The sequence below is a fragment of the Sarcophilus harrisii genome, chromosome 5 (assembly GCF_902635505.1).
Source record: "Sarcophilus harrisii chromosome 5, mSarHar1.11, whole genome shotgun sequence".
NCBI lineage: Eukaryota > Metazoa > Chordata > Mammalia > Dasyuromorphia > Dasyuridae > Sarcophilus > Sarcophilus harrisii.
Window position 1 is genome coordinate 30,891,946 of NC_045430.1, and position 23,512 is coordinate 30,915,457.

The 23,512-nt window shown below is 32.1% G+C and overlaps 1 protein-coding gene across 1 annotated transcript in view; it reads right to left on the reverse strand.

Annotated features, from left to right (window-relative positions):
* Nucleotides 1-23,512, reverse strand: part of LOC116419493 (POTE ankyrin domain family member E-like) — a 38,473-nt gene that overhangs the window by 5,756 nt on the left and 9,205 nt on the right. The window contains exons 2-12 of the mRNA XM_031940137.1: nucleotides 21,461-21,575; nucleotides 21,104-21,277; nucleotides 19,714-19,820; nucleotides 17,148-17,285; nucleotides 15,895-16,019; nucleotides 12,947-12,980; nucleotides 10,605-10,674; nucleotides 4,159-4,195; nucleotides 3,863-4,065; nucleotides 3,063-3,198; nucleotides 2,437-2,495 (exon numbers count right to left, since the gene is read on the reverse strand). Of these exons, the coding sequence (XP_031795997.1) occupies nucleotides 2,437-2,495; nucleotides 3,063-3,198; nucleotides 3,863-4,065; nucleotides 4,159-4,195; nucleotides 10,605-10,674; nucleotides 12,947-12,980; nucleotides 15,895-16,019; nucleotides 17,148-17,285; nucleotides 19,714-19,820; nucleotides 21,104-21,277; nucleotides 21,461-21,575 (1,198 nt within the window). The remainder of the gene's footprint in view (nucleotides 1-2,436; nucleotides 2,496-3,062; nucleotides 3,199-3,862; nucleotides 4,066-4,158; nucleotides 4,196-10,604; nucleotides 10,675-12,946; nucleotides 12,981-15,894; nucleotides 16,020-17,147; nucleotides 17,286-19,713; nucleotides 19,821-21,103; nucleotides 21,278-21,460; nucleotides 21,576-23,512) is intronic.

Consider the following 23,512-nt stretch of genomic DNA (forward strand, 5'->3'; position numbering starts at 1 on the left):
TGTGAAGAATTTACAGAGAGAAATGAGAATTCTACAGAATAAAATGTTTTGTAACTTTTTTTTCAAAAGAACAGTTGTTCATGCTTATATTTATAAGTTTACTCTTCTGTCTTTTTGCTTTAAATGAGATAACTTTGGCAAATATAATGCTGCATGTAGGAGTATACCTTTTCATATAGAAATGGCTAATTTGGAAATAATGATAAAATTATAACTCTGGATATTATCATTACGATAGTTATGTAAAGACATATAGTACATACAATACATGTAAAATACTATTTTGCACAAATTAACAATATGGGAGAAGAAAATATGATTTCAATTGAAAGTACAGTACATAATCCCCTTAGAAGAGGTGGTATATTTGATAGGGCCCTGGACTTAGAATCATCTAAGTTCATCTTCATGAACTCAAATCTTGCCTCAGACACTAGCTGTTGTGAACCTGGTCAAGTCATTAAATCCTCTGCCTCATTTCCTTACTCATAAGAAAATGGGAAATTACTTCAATCCCTTTGCAAAAAAAAAAAAAAAAAAACTCCAATTGGGTCTTATGTCTTCAGACACGACTGAAACTACTGATCAAGAAGTCCTTGCACAATGCAGATTGATCTAGATTTATCCTATCAATCTATCAACCTATCTATCTTTATATATATTTGTAAATTTGTATATGTTCATATATATAGTATATATATTTTATATATAGTAAGATGTATATACAACATATAATATATATACAAATACAGACAAATACACACATACATAAAAACACACACATGGAAATGAGGGTCAAAAAGCCAAAAAATTTTTTAGGTTAACCATATATATATTGTACTAAAAAATTCATTGTTGCTAATCCAATATTCAATACAATTTTCATTTTCTCTAGAGGTCTCCCACATGTAAATTGTTTTTTTCTTTTTCTTGTACTCATGCTTGATATCTTTAATATACCTGATCACTTCTAAACCTCTTTTGGATCATAATTTATTATTTATATGGTAATATATCTGGTAAGAACAGACTCCAATCTCCATTTTACCTAAACTAATAAGCATAAGCATATTCATGCCCTTTTCTTGTTTTTACATTTTTTGCCTCTGCCTTTAGTTATTTCCAATAAAAAGCTAAGAGCTAATCCCTTCAACTCACCCGATCACAGTTATAAAAGTGATTGTGGTGTGACCCAGATTTCTGATCTTCTGATCCAGAAGACATGGCAATCTCTGAGATAACTCCATTGAAATGTTTCCTGACAACTAACGCACTAAAAAGTTACCTTACTCTGTAAACATGTGAGCCCTCCAACCCTTTCCAACTTTCTCATTTCTCTTCATGATATCCTCATTTTTCCAGGTCCTTAGGCTTAAAAAAACTCAGTTATCTCCTTTGCTCTTTGCAACCAATTAATAGCTACATACTGCTAAATTTTTCTTTAAAATAACCTTTACTATTTTCACACCCTACTCCAGTTTTTCACCTTACACTCTACTGGAACAACCTCTTTTTGCCTATAATATACTTCTGTTGTAGTTAATTTTTGATAATGATCACAAAAAACTTTTTCTAAAATATGTTTCAATACATTATTATATTGCCTAAGAAACGATTGGCTCCTTGATTCAAATCAAATCTGCTTACACTCTTTTTTATGAAAAATAATCTGTGCCTTTTATTAGTGGCCCTCTGAAACAGCTAAATCTTTTTTTAAGATTTGCATTGCTTGCATTACCATCCTCTCTCTCTCTCTCTGCATGTTTTCCTCCTTCCTCTCTGCCAATCCAAATATGACCCTATCAGTATGCCTTATTTATTACCTCTTTCATTAAGTCTTTCCTGATTAAACACAACCAACTCTGCCATTGACCTTTGTACTGGCCTCCGCAGTTGTGTACAGAAGTAACACAGAAATTTGCTAAGAGACAGCCATAACATCAACTTATATAGATGACTTTGTCCTATCCCCTAACTCATAAGTAAGCTGATCATATAGTAGTAGGGAAGGAGGCTTCTATTTGTCCAACGTCTCTTCCTTTACTGGAATATATCTTAATAGCCAGAAGAGCACAAGGTGCTATGATACTTGTTCACTGAATGACTGAGTGAAAGGTACTTTGAAACTGATAAGGTGTTAAGGAGTAGAGTGGAAAGCATGAGGTCCTGAAAGTTAGGACCATTGGATTCTCTTCTTGGCTGTTTACTAAACTAGTTGTGAGACCATAGGCAAGTTAGCTGACTTCTCTGAGGTGCGCCTTCTCCATATCTTAAAAGAATAGTACTAAATTATCTCTGAAATCCCTTCCAGCTCTAAAATTCTCATTCTAATTCGACCTATGCAGTTGAAGTGATTAGAAAATTAGTAAATCTAAACTGTAATTTTAAAAGTAACAGTCAAGACTGAAGTTTCAAAATAACTTAATAGAAAAATACCTCTGAATCCCAAGATGACTTTGCCTCCTCTTTTGATCTTTTCGATGTTGATTTTGTGGCTATAAAATATATGTAAATAACCACATCAATAATTGTAATATATGCTAGTGGGAATATTAAAATTGTTTAAATACGTCTACTCATAATTGCTTCAGGAAAAATTAAATGAAAATGACAGGAGACAAAAAATTCTAGGAGACAAAATTAAGAGAGCAACATTTGAATTTAGGGCTTATGGACAAAGTAGGGCTTTTCAAAAATAGAAGTTAGGAGCTAAGTGGTAATTTTATGTGAGAATATAGAGCATTTTTTTCCAAAAAAATTAACATTTAATAATTTATAATGGCATTTTATCAAAAGAAATTTTTGTAAGAATATTCTACAAATTGAGGCATAGCACATTATAATAGATATATGGCCAGTTTGGAATTAGGCAGCCCTGGGTTTAATTTCCATTGCTGATATTTTGGTTGTGTGACCATGGGCAAGACATTGAACTTCTTAGCCACCAGGCTACTCTGGGTGATTATGCTATAGAACAGTAGCCAATGTGCATCACTAGAAATTTATTTCTTGTGGATTCCTAAATTGATGAAATCAGGTGCTCTGTCAAAACAATAACTTACCTTTTCTCTCAGCACATTTCTCTGATGTATTGTGAGCTTGTAGCTGACTGGGAATATTTGGAAATATTTGATTATCAGTATCATTCTTAACGAAAACATCATTTTCCTTTGCTTCTTCTGAGTCTCTTGGATATTCCTATAATTAATGAGAATGAGATGTACACTGTCTCCCAAATTTTTCATAAATACATGGCTAGCACAAATTAAGTAAACCTATCTACCATACTGCACTTGCCAGAAGGTGATGGACCTAGCAATGAAATCATGCAAAGAATTAGATGTTTTCAATCACCTATTTTAGACATTTAGTTTACAGAATCTCTTCTCTTTAAGTATGAATTTAGCACAGCACATATACTGATGAATGTTTTTATTATTACTTCAACAAATTCAAATTGTAAGAATGGATAAAAATAATAGGACACACAGTTCTTGTTTTCGAGCTATAGTATTCTAGAAGGGAAGATAAGATACCCTACGACTGGAGGGAAGAGCTATAACATCCTGACCATCTTGATTGAATCTTTCTCTTTCCTCTTCTGCCACTTTATCTTCATAATTTTCGAATTGTCCTTAATCTTGCCTGCTTTCTAATTATTTTTTCTAGGAGTTCACACATAAATTGTCTGGATCCGTCAATGTTTTAACTTTGTGTAAATTTCCCTGAATTTTCTTGTGATGTGACTTTTGAGGATTTCCATTTCTAGAATCCTTCCCATTTCCATAAAATGGTTATGAGCATAAGAGAAAAGGACAGAGGATGAACACATATGGGAAGAAACCACAGCAAGTATAATTACCTTAAGAATATCCAGAAGAGTAGACTTATTAAGGGAAGACTGTGAAAAATTAGCAGGTGAGGCATGCACAACAGCATGAGTTGAGCAATGGGCTTGGGATGAAGACTTAGCGAAGGAATCTGTTAAATCTTTTTCATTGTCTGACTGATTGTCTTTAAGAACAGTTGCAACTTTTGTACTGACAGAGCTACTCGTTTCTCCACCTATATTAAAAACGAATAAAAAAATACATGAACAAATCTATCATTTCAGGGCAAGCAATAATGATTTAAGTGGAAATTCTTCAAATAACTTACTGATTTTAGCCTTCATAAGGTTCAATTTCGGGCGTTCCTGCCAAAAAAGTGATAAGAATAATGAATATCAGCACTAACTTTTAATGTAATTTAATTTTAACTTAAAAGTTCACATTTGCTATTGTGATGTATTTAATCTGATCATGATATAGAAAACTCTTCTGGACTATTTTGTTCACCAAAAACTTATACAATAACATTGTGTATATGACAGTTGAAAAATATATTTTAGAAATTTATTTTTTTAATGTAAATCATTTTAAGAATTTAAGAATCTTTAAGAATTTTCTTAGTCATTATTTTTAGATTCTTTAGATGTTTTGGAATAGTAAAAATTAGTCTGAGTTACTTTTTTTTTTTTTAAAGGGAGGGAGACACATCTGGGTAAAAGTCTTGATACTGGGGAAACTAGGGAAATATTGATGTCAGAGTCCCTTTTTCTAGGTCTGGTTGTTGGGTTCATTCAATCTATTCTTTCACCAAGAAGAAATCAAAGCCTTTTAATTGCAAGAGGCTACTAAACTGAAACTACAGGTTGAACTTCAGTCATATAAGATGCTGAAATGACTTCATCACATAAACATCTAACTGTTATATTGTTTGAATTTTTTGTGTTTTATATATGCATTTTGAAGGACTGGGCATTATTCTGTAAAAAATTATCTGGGTCTAGGAAAAGCAGCAGCCTAATGATGGATATTATATTATTTACTGCTCATTGTTTTTAAGTCAATGCCAAATATCAAGCATTATGGACATCTGATGAAAAAATACATTTAAAACAGAAGTCTTTGTGTGTGTGTGTGTGTGTGTGTGTGTGTGTGGTGTGTTATAGGTCTCTTGCAGTTTTGTAAAACTTATGGAACACTATTCAAAGAAATATTTTAAGTGCATAAAATAAGAAATGTAAGTTTAAATAGGAAATGGATTAAAAATTAGAAAATTATTCACCTATTGCAAATGCTATCACTACAAATTTATGATATATAACCTCAACCAAATCCTCACTGCTTCCAGGCCTACCATGCCTCCTTTATCAATTGACTATCCTACTCTTCAAAGCAGCCCTTCCATACCTTTTCATCGTGTCTCAAACCTTCCATGTTTTCCTTTTCCAATACTTTCTATTGAGAAATTTGCTATATTTTACTAAAAAAAATTTGAGGCCATTTGGCATGAGCTCCCTCATCTCTTCTCTTCTACATCTCCTATCTCTCAGATGCCTTCTGCCAATATCACCTTGCATGATGAACAGGGTTTACTCTTTACCAAGCTTCAGCTTTCTACTTATTGAGGTGATCCTGTGCCATCCCATCTCCTTCAATAGATTTGCTCCCTCTCATACCAACTCTTATCATTTCTTTTTAATTTCTGCAATCTACTCATTCCCTATCTCTTGCAGACATGTCCATATTGCCCACATGCTGAAACTCTTCCCTAGATTCTTCAATCCCTGCTATCATCCCTTCTGTTCTTTATAATACCTCAAGTCACTGCCACCACAATATCACAGAATGAAAGTAGACTTTTCAAGAATACCTTAAGACAAGGGACCATGAAATTGGAACCCAATATATACAAAAGAAAGAAATATGGGTCACAAACCCCAAAATACCTACCAAAAAGAAAAGGAAGGAAATGGATATTTGGAAAAAAATAATGATTAGAGCACTAAGGCTGCAGTCACAAAAATCTGAGTTCAATTTCTGTTTCAGAGACTTATAAGCTATGTGACCCTGTACTCATCTCAATTAACAGCTGTTTGCTTCAGTTTCCTCATCTGTAAAATGGTAAAGGTAACACAGTACCTCTGAGGCCTGTTGTGTGAATCAAATATAATGTGCTTAATATAGTGTTTAGCATGGTGCTATATAAAAATAAATATAAATAGTGCTATATAAATATTTATTATTTATTAATTTTATATAGAGCATTAGTAATCCAACAAATTCACTATGAAGAAAAATGATTATCAACTCATATTTTTGTGTGTAAGTTACTCTACTAGATTCAATGGGAGATAAAAAAAGATGTTCTTTTCCCAAGGAGCTATAAAAATATTTATGCCAATAACTATAGCATAAAACAGTGTGGAAAATATGGTATTAATAGACCTCAAAAGAAAGAGAGCTTACTTTCATAGAAGAGAGAAAGAAATGGGATAAAGAAAGATTAGTCTATAATTTACAGGGTCAATAGGTAAATGATAGAAAAAGACATTTTAGGAAGAAGAAACTCTTGGAGAAAAAGAAAGTCTTGGAGGTTCGAAAATACCAGGCATTTTAAGACAAAATTTCTATGGTGCTTAGGATTTCTTTAGGCAAACGGTGAAAGGTAAGGTCTATAAGTAAAATTTATACCTCATACTCTACACTATAATAAACTCTACTAATAGTAATAGGCAATTGGGTTTAAGTGACTTGCCCAGGTTCACACAGCTATTATGTGGTAAGAGTCTGGGAACTCAGGTCCTCCTTATTCCAGGACCACTCCTTTAACCACACGCCCATCTAGCTGCCTGTATGAATTTAAATATTCTATTAAATCTTGTAATAAATAGAATAAGATTTTTGATCCACTATGCAAGATACACTTCATCAAAAAGTACTGGAGACAAAATCAATAGGTTTGACTATACAGAGATCTGTATAATAAATATGCAATATATACATTCATCCCTCAACATTCATGTGCTTTAATTTTTAAAACTTCAAGCATTTATGTGATGTAGTTTGTAACCTCACGTTCACTTTCATAATGGCAACTTGTATGCACAGTAGAGAAAAAATGCTGCACATTTGTGCACACAATGCTGCCAATTTGTGGAACAGCTGATACCTACTAGGCCCTTCAATGAACTCTGTATTCCATTGCCTATACAAATTTATTATTTATTTTATTTTAACTTAAAAGTCAAGGTTCCTATTACAATTATGTTCCCAAAATCTAGTGCAAATCCTCTGAATAAGAACATTATATAAATATATCCCATTATAAAAAGAATATTTAAGAACATAGATTAGGACACATTGAATGAGATTTTTTTTCTTTTAAAGACAAATTTTAAACATAAACCTTACAAATCATACAACAATAAAAGTATAATCAGTCCTAGGATAAGAAGATTACATAGCTTAGAAAAAATACTTATTAAGCAGTTTTATGTATTTTATATATATATATATATATATATATGTATACACACACACGTGTGTGTGTGTGTGTGTGTGTGTGTGTATGTGCGGGTGTAATATAAAATATATGTAATTCACAACATAAAGTGTCAGGAATACCAATACAAGCAAAAGGAATGGCAGTGTGCCCCCAGGAAGCTTAAATTCTAATGAGAAAAAGGAAGCTGGAAGAGGGTCAAAGACAAGGGATTCATCTGAGAGCATGTCAGAAATTACTTCAAACTGTAGGCTGCTAAGTTTGGTTTGAAATAGTATGATCAGTCATCTCTAGTTAAAAGATTATGAACTTTGATGATCATAGCAACCTAATGCCCTCTTTCCCATATATTCAATGTCTAGTTTGATTTTCAAATCATTTTCTAACAATGTTACTTCCATGGCAGCTGAAGATTGACTGTATCTGATACATATCTCTAAATCTCCAAATCTAGCAAAATACCTCAAAATGAAGAAATGACTGAATTAACTTCATGAAAAAATGTTCCAAATTTTCCAACACTCAAGAGAAATTTAAAAATCAACACAAGTTTATTATATCATCCAGAACGTCAAAAATTACAAAGAGGGAGAATTCTGGGAAGATGGAAGAGCAAGTTGGTAAATTTCAAGCTCTCCAGATTTTCCCCACAAATAGAACAATTTTTTGCCTCAGATCGAACAGACTGGTGAAAGATCAAGATGATTTGGGGAAGAAAAGGGTTCTGATATAACCCAAGAAGATCTGGAAAGATCCAAGCCTGAAGAGTAAAACTGTCTGAAGTGCAAAGAACTCCAGGCTAGTTCCACAGAAACATCAAGTGGGGACCCATTGACTACCTGAGTATAGTGGAGTATTAGCAGGAACCATAGAGACTTTCACCTTACCATACTTTTTGTCAAGTTGAAATTTTAATCCAGAAAACAGAATGAATCTCACCTGATTGGGAATGCCAGGCCCTATTGTGCTGCTGAAATAAGGCCCTGGGTGAGAGATATTGGGAAAAAACTAAAAATAAAATCCATCCAAGAAAAACAAGAAGATGATGGGAAAAAGTTAATCAACTAGAAAAGGAGGTACAGAATCTCAAAGATGAAAATAATTGAAAATTAGAATTAGGCAAAAGGAAGCCAGTGAAGCTATGAGAGACCAAGAAACAACAAAACAAATTATAAAGAATGAGAAAATAATGAACAGAATGTGAAACATCATATATGAAAAATGAACAAATCAAGAAAAGAAAATATAGGAGTAATTGAACTGCAGAAAGTTGTGACCAAAAAAGGACTTGACAAAATAATGCAGGAAATAATCCAAGAATATTATCCTGGAGTGATAGAACCTGAGGGGAAAGTAAAAATAGAAAAAAAATCCACTGATCACCACCTTTATAGATCCTTTAGAGAAAACATTTCTGCCAAATATTGACATCTCCAAATCAAAATGAAAATGTTTCAAGAAGCAAGAAAATACGCTGGAGTTATAATTAAAATTGTATAAGACCTAGTAGCAGGTAAAATAAAAGACTGTACATTCTGGAATCAATCTATTCATAATAAAAAAAAAACTAGGCCTATAATTTTGAATGAGAAAAATGGATATTAAATGAACTTGCAAATTTTCAGGACTTTCTATCAATCAAACCTGAATTTAACAGAAAATTTAACATATAAGAGCCGATATCAAAGATCACTGTTAAGGAACTCAACAGAGATAAATTGTTGAAACATCAAAAAATTGTTTTTACATGGGAAATGTATACTATATGTTTAAGATTCACATCAACAATTAATTAATTAATCATTCACATCAGGGTAACTCAAAAGAAAGATTGGCAGAGTTAAAAGTGAAAGGTAAGGTAAATCATGTTATTCAAATGAGGTGTAGAATAAAAATAAAAACAGTCATTAGACCAAAGGGAGGAGGGCTCATAGTTCTGAAAACCTACTCACATTGGGAATGGGTTCAATAGGAAACACTACATACACATCATGAAGAGTATAGCACCTTCCAAAATTTATAAAGAAATAAGGGCAGAAAGATGAGCAGATGAAGAAACAAAGGGTGAGGAAATAAGACCAGGGAGGGATCTTTGGATGGGGAGGGAGAGGTTAAGCAGAATATTAAAGTCAACAGGGATAGGAAAGTTTTGTGTGTGTGTGTGTGTGTGTGTGTGTGTATGTGTGTGTGTGTGTATGTGTGTCTGTAATTTGCTTTAGGATGGGGGGGAATTAAAGGAGAAAAACAAGTAAAATAAATAAGTTATACATCAGACAACCAAAGAACAATATATAAAGAAGTAAAAATAATGGACATTCATGAATATAATTTCTTCTACTAATATATATATATATATATATATATATGTATATACTTCTTGATCTGGTAATTTGTGGTTATATATTTTGAATTCTCGGGGGTTTTGCAAGGCGCATGATAATCTCTTTTGTTTTGCTTTATTTTGTTTTGTATTCCTTTTCTGTTTTTTCTTACTCTATTTTTTCAAATAAAATAAATTTAAAAAATAAATAAAATGCCATAGAAAAACAAATAGTGCAAAGAGTGGGAAATCCTAAATACCACTAGGAAAACTGCACATTGATGCAGGTGTTTTAGAAAACAACATACAACAATCATAACACTGATCCCATTACTGAGAATTCATCCTAAAAAAAAGCATAGGAAGAAAAAATAGGATCTATGTGGACAAAAATATTCATAGCTGCTCTACTTGTAAAAAAAAATTGGAAGCAACCTGTACAACCAAAATTAAGGGAACATTATGGAATAAATCACAGATTTGGATCTAGAAGGAACCTTAAATATCATCTAGGATTTTAAATTTTAAAATGCCATTTATTTTAGAGTGGCAGTCATAAGATATGAAGCCTGGGCCTCCATTCCAAATCTAATACTCTTTTCAGTGCACAGATAAATACAAAGGTACAAGGAAATATGGAGAGAGACATAGAAATATTGGCATTAGGTAAATTGTATAAAAGTTGATTTCACTTAGTTTTTCAGAAAAAAATGAAAAAACCCAAAAACACACAACAAAATTAAGCTAGAAGTGGGGAACTTGAAAGAAAACTTGAAACAGAATAAAAGATTATAGGCTTTAAAATCATTTGGGTTCATTTAACTCCATTTGGATCTTTAGTGTTAAATACTAAAGAAATTGTATATTATTGTTTGCACTTTTTTTTAAAAAACAGAGCAAACCATCCTCCAAACCGAAATATAATAGTAAAAACAATTTAATAAAGAAACTTTACCTTTCTATCAAAATCCAGTTCATCATTTGTGTTTTTCCGGGACTTAACAGATCTTGAACTGTCAGAGCATCTTTCAAAAAAAACCACAACAACCCAAAATTAGTACTTTTATTTCCAGAAGTCAGTCATTAACAAGAAAACTTTTTAGTTGTTGCAAGGTGCTTTACCACCAAATGAAACGTTACAAAGGATGATTGAATAGAGCAGGATATATTCAACTATTCCTATTCCAAGATTCACTTTGGCAGAGAAGAAAATATTAGTGTAGAAGCTACCAGTCTATTCTCCAGAATAATCTCACTTAAAATTTTCACACTTTTCTAAAGTTGATAAACGAACACAATGGGATAGTGTAAATCACAGAATCATCAAAACCATGGAATCTATTTGTAGCATGTCACTGTTCTCTGTGCCTTCCCTATTAGGTTCTGACAAACACTTTTTTTTTCTTAAAGTTACCCTCCCCCCCACAGGTTTCAGCTCTAGATATGAGTTGTATTTGTTGTTGTTCAATCATTTCAGTAGTATCTGACTCTTTGTGATCCCATTTGGCTTTTCTTGGCAAAGGTGCCAAAGTGGTTTGCCATTTCTTTTCCCAGTTCATTTCACAAATGGGGAAACTGAGGCAAACAGGATTAAGTGAGGCTTGCCTGGAGTCACAAGCTAATAAGTAATTCCCAGTTTCCTGGGATTGTCTGGTTAGCATATCTAATCAAGGCATCCTACAACATAGATACAATTTACATGAGAGTTTGTTCTTACCCAGGCCCTTTCCTACCCAGCTCCCTAACTCCTTCCTAATGGCCTCTTTTCTCTAGATCAAGGCCTTATTTCCTTCTCCCTCTTCCCTCATTTTAAAAAGTCATGTTATTTGAAGCATCTTGCTTAATCATATATGATTTATTCCCTAAACTGTTTCACATTAGTAAACGCCATCCTTTGTGGCTGTGATAAATATTTCAGGCAAATTTGTCACATTAGGAACCGCTCTCCCAGCCTGGTACCTTGGTGCTTTATATATCTGGTACTTCTTCATTCTTTGGATAAAAATAGGAAGAAAGGTTCGAAATGTTCTTGGTATCACAGGATTCTTCCCACCAACCTCCTGACACAATCACTCCCTGTTTTGCCTTTTAGGTTCTCTATTTTTTTCAAAAAAAATTTTTTTATCTTTTCTAGTAATACTTCATTTTATTTGATCATCTAGAAAGTGGCTTTAAAGGCTTTTCCCCAGACTTTTCGCCCTTTTTTGGTATTAAGACTAACTCTTAATCACTGATAGCAATAAAAAGCACAGAATCTGGAGGTCACTGAAAAATAAACATTCTGTGCAGTGGGAAAATGAGCTCACTAGAAGTGAGATACTTAGTCTTTAGTCATTATTACTAATGGCTTTTATAGTTAGTGCTTTGCTACATTTGTTTGCCTTTCTAGGAGCTCCAGAGAAATGGGTTTTTAAAAAGGTTTACCACTTCTTATGCTACAATGCCCGTTTGCCAACATGTATCTTAACTGGGGAAAAAAATTCCTCAAAGTGAAAAGTAGCTTTCTACCATAGTTGTCTATAAGAGTTCCAAGCAGAAACCACTCACCAGAGACTTCCCTCTTCTTTTCTATTGCTTCTCTACTTGCTGAGAATTTTCAATACCATTTCTTGTCTTAATTTCTTTATCTGAGCACTTAGATAAATTTCCACAAGTATAAGATGATACATATTTACATTGCCCATGTGCTTTAAAAGGCTTTATTCCAGGTGGCTAATATGTGCTGTGGCCATATGGAACATAGCTGGTTTATTCTTCATTCATCCAGTAACTAGTAATTGTTAATAGTTATATTAGGACATTGTGGATAGGAAGTAGGAAGGGGGTAAAGATACAGTGGATTCAATTTCTTCCTTTGTCACATAATGATTTTGTGAACCCAAACAAGTCACTTAATCCTTCAGCATCCTCAGGCAACACAACACAGAACAGTTGCCAATCTTATAAATAAGCATACATGCTCACACATATAGTGTGCATAAATACACATGTGTATGTTTATGTATTGACATATTATTTGTATATTATGCATATATACACAAACATATATACATATAATAATGTACCTATATACATAAATGCATATACACATGTACCAATTAGATATTAAGTAAACCTAATATTTTGAAAGATAAACATAGATTAATGTGATAGTGGAAATTGGTGAAATTAAAGATATAGCTTTTGGAGGGATGAAAGTCTGCTTTGCTCTGAATTGAAAAAGTCTGAATTTGCTCTCATTGAACACTAGATCAAGAGGATTAATTAAAAGAAATATAAAACTGCTCTGAACCATACCTGCTTATAGAATCTTCTACAATATTTTCTTGTGCTATTATAGAAAAAATTAAAATGCAATTAAAATTTGATACATAAATAGAATTAATATGAAAAGCATAATTTTAAAGAACTTCTATAAAGTGTAATATGAAAAGCATAATTTTAAAGCCATTCTATAGTGTTGCTTTTTGAGCAATGACAATATGATTTAAATGGAATTGTGTTAAATAAGATAAATCTCTTTAAGTAGAAAGAGGTGGTCTTAAAGTATGAGATATCTATCAGTGATCTGGTTACATTAATTGCTTCACACTGACAGAACACGTTATCTCTACAGAAGAAAAATTAGCATTAATGGTGAATTTTCCCAAATGATGGACTTATATTGGATTACCTGTAATTTCCAATTCTGAGTTTTTAAGTCTGTCTTCTAATCTTTTTTTTAAAGGGAAAATGTTACTTTAAAAAATAAAGTTTCTAGACATTTCCCCTAAAGGATAAATTTCAAGGATTATAAGCAAGGGCAAAAGTAATGTGAAGAAAACAATTTGAAAACATTAAAACACTATTTTAATGGAGTTATTCCTGTTACTAATCAGAGAGGATAAAATACAGAAGAATTAAGAATTAAACAACTAAAATAGTTACATTTGATTCATTTCAAAAAATTTCAAATTATTTGAATCATGTTGTGCAAAAAGCAAATTGAATATCCATTAAATCTTATGGATAAATTGTAGTTTTTCCACTATAACCCTGAATTAAAATATCAAAGTCACCAATAAAAAAAATTAGTGAGTGCTTAATTGCAGAATATAATAATTTGTGAAAGTATCAGAAAACTCGTAAATTAGGGATTTTTAACAAAATTGGGGTTACTCACAATTAAGATCTACCAAAAAAAATCCAAAAATTAATTGCAAGAAAACAAGATGTTGGTTTCAGGAATGTTAAAAAGGACTTCTAGGGGCCAGAACCAGGGCTCTAGCACACTTATTCTTCATGATAATGAGTCTGGTTCATTTTGAAAATGTAATTTATAGGAAAACTTATATGCAAAGGGCTCTCCTGAATAAGACTCAAGGGGAAAAAGGTCCTCAACTAATTATTGCTCTAAGCTTTGCCCCCCAAATAATGAAGATTTGAAGTTTATGATAATAGATCAGTTACTCTTCAAGTTCAAAAGAATGTAATGTGTAATTAAACAATGCTATTATATTACTATACAAACCTATTAAATAATGAATTTTATCAATTTTTTGATGAACAGAAAATAAAGTGGACCAAATAAATGTCTTATGGTGGAAGATGAGCATTTGGGATAAAGCAAATATATTTTATAATAGCAATCATATAATTAACTTATTTATACTCCTAATTCTTTTAGCCATTTAAAACTAACATTAGTACATTTATCCATAAACTAAAATTTGACCTTGCATAGGAAGTGTTATTGGTTACTGTATATTCACAGAATTGACATCTATATTCTGATAACCTTCCTTGAATATATTTATGTACAGTTCTATCACTAGTAAGCCATACTCTTTAATTGTACTTATATTTAATTCTGTTACAGACTATAACTTTTTCTTTGATTTCGTCACAGATACCCCATTGTCAATGAGATCATTAACGTAATCATTTTTATTAAAATTGAATTAGGAATTAATTAATTAATTAATTAACATGATACAATATAATAGATTTTTGATGAATAGAACTTCACTTTTCCCCCTTAAATGTCAGAACAATTTTATAAAAGTACCCAGAGAGCTACCATTTTACAAATTAATAAATAAGGAAAAGTGATGATTAATTTTCTACTCACAAAAAATAGAATTTAAAATATTTTATTGGAAAAGAACATTTTTTAGGCAGTAGTAAAATGTACTTAAAATTAAACACTGCTTTTTCTGCCATTGCAGTTTCTCTGTTCTTCCATAAGCTTTACATAACTCATCTCCTCCTGATAGTGTAATGCCCAGTTGTTAAAAATATTTTCCTCTATGCTTTCCTGTAAGGAAGTCATCTAAGCTTCCTGCTTTCATCAGCATTCAAGTAGGAATTACCAGAATATCCATATTATCTTTCTCATGTGGTAATGTTTAAATTGATTTAAAAAATAATCATATAAATGTAAGATGAATTTATTATTGCAAACTTAGGCCATTAAGTTTTCAAATGGGTCAGCTAGAAGGATGAAGTGTTAGAAGCTCAACCAGAAAATGCTCTCTCTATCTCTATCATTTAACTATTTGAATCAGAAAGTTGTAAAGTTATCTGAGGGTCAATTTGGAGTTACATGTATGAAAATATCTGCAGAAAATGTAGATCATATGTATTACTTTTCAAATCTGCTTCTCTATTTGCTGGTCCCCTAATTCTTTTGATTTTTCATTTTCTTTAGTTTGTATTAAGGGAAAGCTTTATGAACATTAAAATGAATATATATATATATATATATTGAATATAATGAATATAAATGAAAACATTTAAAATGTGTTTCCACTTGAATAAGTGAGTTACTGAGTTCCAAAAAAGAAGACTCTGCTCTTCTGCTGTTTGATCTTTCTTTCTATATTCCATCATAAATAATATGCCTTATTTATTTTCCCCACATTTAAGAATAAAAACATCATATTGCCAAATATAATATTTAATATTTTTAAGTGTTAAAGAGTTTTCATATAATTTGGTTAAACATATTTAAAATAATTTAGAAATCAGAAAATTAACAGTGTAGCCTGATTTTTTTTTTTCCTAATAAAGCAGATAACACAAACACGGTTTTTGCAGCTTCAGATAGTAGACCTACAAGGGTAATTAAATCATTAACCAGAGATAAACCAGTTCCTATTATTTCAAAATATAAAATGAAAATAGAAAAAAAAGAGAACATATGAATTTTAAGATTGCTCTTCATTTTTTAAAAATTAACTATTATTTGGGTTAGTCAGTTCTACCTTTTTTATCCAGGGATGGTGCAGAAGTTCTGATTTGGGATGTACAGGGCTCCTGTTCTTCAATCTGTTCCTTTGGTTTTTCAATTTGTATCATCTGTTTTTCAATTTGTTTGTGATAAACATATCTAAAATAAAAAGTAGCACATAATAAGGGTACATCAATCAAGATAAAAATTATATGCAAGAAGTCTTTGTGTATCTCAAATATTAATTAGATTTTTTATTATTTTAATAAAAAATAAAGTCTTTTTTTTTTTAACTTTTTTTTTTTTTTTTTATTTAATAGCCTTTAATTTACAGGATATATACATGGGTAACTTTACAGCATTAACAATTGCCAAACCTCTTGTTCCAATAAAAATAAAGTCTATAGAAAAAACTAATCAATCTAGATGTAATACACTTGTTTTCACAGTCACAATATTATAGAATTGTAGGCTTAGAACTGATAAAGCTTATTTGGTACATTAGCAATAATCTATTTTATCAATTAAGTAACTAAATCCCAGAAAGGTTACAGTTGTCTAAGGTCACACACAATATGAGGGTCATGATCACTTCACAGCACTCCAAGGTGAGCATCCTTATCCCTGCAAACTGCCTCTCTGTGAATTCTAATATTGACTATTAACATTTGTAATTTTTTTTTTTTGGTTAGCACTCATGTGAAGGCATCCAAGACATAATGTCATTTTCCTTAAAACTAACTTTAGGTCTCTTACAAATGAGAGGGGTCAGCAAGAGATTAAAATAGAAACAAAAAAATAAAAAAATCTACTGTCTCTATAAATGTGCATTATTATTATTATTATTGAATTATATAATTTTGTGATGATGAAATACTAAAATTGATATCAAACATTGCACAATCTTAAGAAAACTACAAAAATGGCAGCTATTTTCATTATCACTTCTGAAAATTCTAATCTCAGATTATGTGACTCTACCTTGTATCCTTTCTCTTGCTCACTTCCTACTGAACTTTGATCACCTAAGTTTGCCATTTGATCAATTTCTTCTTAGTATCCTTAAGTATGAAACAGGTAGCAGTCTGTCTGCTAGAGGTTGCCCATTTTCCTGGGGCTATGCTGAAGCATGTGGCAGTTCTCAAGAGCTGGGGTTCACCAGGGTGTTTTCCAGACAATTATTATAATATGCAACTATGAAAGCCAGATTCACTCTCAATTTTATGGAGGAAAAAATCTTTTAGATGCACTTATATTAAGATAAATTAGGATTATGTTAGCACTTACAGAGGAAAATCATGGATCTTAGCATACTCCTCAGCTGTCCATCCATCTGTATCTTGGAGAGTATGATCAGCATTATTTTGAAGAAGAAGAGTGACCAAGCCTAAAGCTTCCACACTGACAGCAAGCATAAGGGCCGTTCTAGAATAGCAAAGAAGCAATTTGTTTTTAAAATTTTTAACTAGTCACATTTAATTATATTTTTCTGGGCATTCTTCAATACGAGGATATCTCATATTCTTTACCCTTAATACATATATATGTGCAATATGAACACATGTTGTGTGTGGTGATGGAGAGGAGTACTTTGATACTTTGATAGGGGTACAGAAATCTAACTCAGAAAACAGGAGGGAAACAGTATATGGGAAGGGGAGATGGTGATAAAATTAAGAGGGCATATTGAGGGAGGAGATGGTCAGAAGCAAAACACTTTTGTGGAGGGTCAGGGTGAAAGGAGAGAGGGAATAGAATCTGAGGGAGAAAATATGGTTAGCAACAGTAATTATAAATAGATTTTGAAGCAAGTTTCACCTGATAACACTATTCTCAAACAGAAAAAAACTGAGTCAAATTTATTAAAAATAAAAGTTATGCTCCAAATGCTAAATGATCAGAAGATAAAATCTATATACAAAGAGCAATAAATTAATGCATATCATTTGACTTAATATCACTGCTAATTATTACCTATATATGCACAAAAATATTGGTAGGAACTCTCTTTTCAGGGCAAGATATTGGAAATCAAGATGACCATCAATTCGGAGATGGCTATATAAATTGTGGTATGTGCATTATTTTGCTATTCTCAGTAGTACAATGATCAATGTCTATTCTGAAGGACTTATAAGAAACTAATTTGATTGTATCTGAGTACACAATGAAATATTCTCTTCTCTCTCACTTTCCTCTCTGCTCCTCTCTTTTTCCTTTCCTCCAACCCTACTTCTCTTTTGAAAGATTGCTGCTGTTTTTTTAAATGATGAGAGATCTATATTTTGTTTCTCGACAAGTCTTTTATGGAAACATTTTGCATAATTTCACATGTGGTTTCTTAATGGGAGTTGTGAATAGGAATTCAAAACTTTTTGTTTTTAATTTATTTTTAAAACATATGCATAAACAGTTTTAACATTCCCTTTGCAAAACCTTGTGTTCTAAATTTTTTCTCCCATCTCCTCACCCCCTCCCTAGACATCAAGTAATCCAATATATATTAAACATATGCAATTCTTCTATACATATTTCCACAATTATCATGCTGTACAAGAAAATCAGATCAAAAAGTAAAAAAAAAATGAGAAAGAAGGCAAAAAGCAAGCAAACAACAACAACAGCAAAAAGGAAAATACTATGTTGTGATCTATACCCAGTTCCCATAGTCCTCTCACTAGGTGTATATAATTCTCTCCATCACAAGACCATTGGAACTGGCCTGAATCACCTTACTGTTGAAAACAGTCACATCTGTCAGAACTGATTGGACTAGATTCTGTGTAGTTTAATGAGTCACTCCATCTAGTTCATTTATCTGTATCTTTTTAGATATATTTGTATGTATAGACACACATGCAAACACCGAAAGCCTGCATAGCCATTGAAGAACAATAATGCAGTGGTCTCAAAATTGTTGGGGAAAAGAGAGCTAATTGGATTGCATTTGAAAAATTACACAGTACTTCTAATGATCATGCTGTCTCAAAAACTCATTTTATAAACATCAATATTCTCCCAGGAATGATTTTTGGCCCCAGTGAATGTTTCAAAATCCCAAACCCAAATAAATGATCTCAGAAGAATCAAAATTGTAGATAATCCCAAAGAGCCATGGACATATGTATGATGAATATAAGTAGGTGCAGGCAATAATGACTTTGATGTAGTAAGTAATGTCAAAGACATGCATGAACAGAAAAAAAGGTGGGCTAATATTGTATTGGAAATAAAAGTTTGCACTGGTCCTCAAATATTAAAAGAACCAAAGGAACGAGTTAGTGTGTTTCCTGGATTCTTTATGAAGAATGACAAAAATCCTGTAGGAGGAGATTGGATGGAAGGATCAAAATAAGAAACAGTGTCATGAGTTTTGACAATAAGATCAAGGGTCCATCAAAGTATTTCACCATATCATGCTTTTATTTATTTATATTTATGAACGTGAATATTCTTAAGAGAAATTGAAAGAAGAAGGAGCAGAAAATACATGCCACAATCCTCAGGGGTGACATTAAGATTATTTCATCAAGAGAATCAACTGAATCGTGAGAGTTCAAAATTTCTATGAAATAATCTTCAATAATTTAAATCAATAAAGAAAACTGCAAATAGTAATCACCAATAAACAATGGTTAGTATGCCCACATGAAGTGTTTTCTCTCTTGCAGAATCGTGAATGAGAGTTTTTATTTTTATAGCTGGTGTTTGTTGACATTTTTCACCCCTTTGCAATGATATTCAATTTCAATTACTGTTGCTCATTAAGTGTAACATAATGTAAATTCCATGATTTAAGCTTATTCCTCTAGAAAAGTTGCATTTTAAAAAATTTAAGCTTTAATTGCTGTACCTTTTAGAGCCATCCATGGCATTTGCATTTGCTCCATTGTTTAAGAGAATAGTTGCCATGTCATTGTTTTTTGCTTTAATTGCCAGCATAAGTGGTGTAAGACCTTCCTGCAAAGTCAAAATAAAGATACCATTATGTTAAGCAAGAATTCTATATTTACTTTAATGCAGCTTATGACATTTTGTGAACATCTTGTAAATTTGCTAATGATATGGAAAGGAAGTGTGGCACAATGGAACACTGGAGTTAGAAGACCAGAGCATTAATCCTGTGTCTATTAATTAATTTCTATGTGATCATTAAGCAAATTATTTCATTTCTCTGGGTCCTAAGTTTCCTTACATGAAAAATGATATAATGAAACTAGATGTCTCTAGGATTCCTTCTAGTTAGTAATTATGTAATCAGAAGATAGAAATCCAGAATTTGTAAGAGACTATTTTGTATTATTCCATGGATGTCTTCCTTTCTTGCCATTTTCATTTCATAATTATTGTCCAAATGTAGCCAAACCTTTTCCCCTCAGAACTCTACTTAGAATAAAGCTATATCCTGGCTGAGTTTAAAATTGACTAGTTATCTTTACCCATTCTTCTGGAGTGTACAAACTAACTCAAAACAACCACAATCTCCACAACAACAACCAAAACAAATTTAAAAAAAAATCTTGTCTTGAGAGGGTTATATCAGCAAGAAAGTCATTCATCTAGCATTTTCCCTTTCTTACCAACCTTCCTAATATGTTCTTTGTTTTTTTCTCTCTCAAGTGGCAATGATTACAAATTAAGCCTTTATTCCAAAAAAATCAAGAGTCATTCAGTAATTCTAGAGAGAAAATTATTTTAAACATGTAATCATTAGGATAAACATGTACTTAAAATTTTGTTCCTGTGAAAATTCTGTCCCTATGTAATTTTATACCTAGTAGGAATAAATTTCAAAAATTTTTCCTAAAAAGTTATATCATTTCTTCATGTGAAATTCATATTGTAAAAATTTAAATGTGCAATGTCTGGTGGAACTATTGCATTCTGGAGAGCAGACCTAATATATCATGCAAAGAAGATTCTGGAGAGACAGATGTGATTAAATAGCTAACTAGCTAGATTCAAAGTCAATTAGACCTAGATTCAGGCCCTGCTGCTGACACACATATACTGACTGGGTAACCCTGCAGTACTGTAGGACTCTTCCTAACACAAGGTTTCTTAACTTTTTTGTGTCATGGACCCCTTTCCAGGATAATGCTTTTAAATGCCAAAATATGTAAAAAACTAAAACAAAAACAATTACATTGAAATAACTATAAACTAATTATAGTCCTTTTAAAATTAATGAACATTATTTGATTTTTTAGGTGATAGATCTACTTTAAGAGGCTAGCTTATACCTTGTTTTTTGCTTCAATATCAATTTTGTATTTCATCAGTTTTTCTGCCATGAATTTGGTCTCACTAGAGGCAATATAGTGAAGTATAGTGTTGCTGTTTCTATCCCTAAGATTAGGGTCTGCACCATGTTCCAGCAGGATTGTTGCACATGCCTCCCTTTGACATTCTATTGCCTGTTAGTATAATATGTATAAAGAAATAATAATAATGTAATATAAAATTTAATATATTCAAGCATCATTAGTGACATTTAATTAAGTTAGTAAAGCCTATTAACTTATTTACTATTAATTTTTTTAATCAAAGAAAGAAATAAAAATGCATTTCATTGAAAAGCATGGTTAACTAATGCATACCTTCATTAAAGGTGTTTTATTCTCGTCATCTAACAAGTTGAGTTCACATTTTCTCTCTATTAAGAGAGACACAACATCTGCATGTCCATTAGCACTAGCCAGGTGAAGAGGTGTTCTACAGAAATGAGAGAGTAGTGTGATTGTTTATTAATGTACTACAACAATCAAAATTGTGCCATCTTAGGATAATTTTTAATATAACATGCATTATTATTCTTATGCCTAAACTGTAAATATTTCCAAAATAAATGACCACTGTTGTCACCTAAATACAAAATATGAATTAACTCTCATTGTTGATATGATAAGACAAAATAGCTGGAAGGTGGGAGGAGAATATATCCAGTAGGTAGATTTAGATTTCATCGCAGATTAGCATGGGAACTTTGCTCAGTGTCTGTCCTCAGCTGCTTCACCTCTCCTGAGGCAATTTGCTGATCCCTTGTACCTTGGAATTAACCATACTAATGCCAAATAGAGCAAATTTCCTACTGCATGGCCCAGAACTCATGAGTTCAAGAAATCTGCCAGCCTCAGCCTCCCTGTAACTGGGATTACAGATGGGCTTCACCCTGCCTGGTTGTCAAATCTAATAACTTTTCCCAATAAGAATATCCATCCACAATTACAAATTTTTTAGTAAAGCAGCTGCCTCAGAAAAAACCCTTAAACATTGGCATATTGTATCTTTGTACAATCACATGGGCACATATGTGTGCATTCTCTACTAATGCTTACTGAAATGCAGCAGTGTACAGTTGAAGTGGCTCTGTATTGGTACAGGCTATTCCAGCAGAGTAAAAGTTTTGGTAGTTCTACCATGCTAGAAAGGTTTGCAGTGAGCACTTGGTATGTCTGCTGTCCAGGGACCAACCTAACTAATGTCATAAAGACATCACCAATTTGGTCAAAGAAGGATGAATTTTTTTATTGATAGTGTATTTCAAAGTCCATCTTAGTGGTTTAGTTATTTCAGTCCTGTTTGACTGTCACCTCATGTTGGGTTTTCTTGATAAAGAATTGGAGCAGTTTGCCATTTCCTTCTCTAGCTCATCTGACAGATGAGGAAACTGAGAATCAAAATTCAGTGACTTGCAAAGAGCCTCACAGCTAGTATCTGAGGCTAGACTTAAATTCACAAAGATGAGTCTTCTCGATTTCAAACCCAGCATTCTATCCAATGAAAACCTTGCTGCCCATAGCTGACCATCTATCAAATTGTAAAAAGGTTAGGTTATATATTGGTAGAGGAAATATTCACAACAAAATCATTTCAGAAGTAACGAATGTGTTTATAAGTATTCACACATATATATTTTAATTTTTCTTGTTTTTCAGGACTTTCCTTTTGTCGAAGATAGGTAGAGGGAAAGAGATTTTTTCCTCCCCTGTTCTCTCAACTGCAATGCAACGTTGACATGCTTAGATATAGTTTGATAAGGAGGAAAACTAGCATCTATTATGTCCTAGACACTGTGCTCAGCACTTTACAAATATTACCTCATTTGGTCTTTGTAATAACCCTGGGAAGTGGACCTAATTATTATTCTCATTTCATACTTGAGGAAACCGAGAAACAAATTTGCTGAGGGTCACACAATTAGAAAGTATATGAGATTGAATATGAATTCAGGTCTTTTTGAGTATTTGGTTCTAATGCTAGTTAAATTAGTAATTAAACAGAAAAACAATGCAATAAGACTTTTGCATCTCTTAAAAATTAACTATGAATTTTAAGGTTTAATTAGAAAAGGGGGAGATGAAATGAAGCCTTTTATTAACATGAAGGTAACCTTAAAATATTGAGATTGGTTAATTCAATTTACACTACTAATTTTATCTCTCAATCCAGGTGTCCCCTTTGCTTATCAGATGTAAAGGTGCACTTTTTGTTCAGAAAAGGGATAAGCAAAATTAAAGGAAGAGAGGGTAAAAAGATGATAGTCCTGGGAAAGATTTGGCAGAAATCTTTAAGATTAAAGAATTTTAAAAAGATGTTTATGTTTGTCAAATTGCAGGAAATTGAATTATGACTAGTTAAAAGGAAAATAA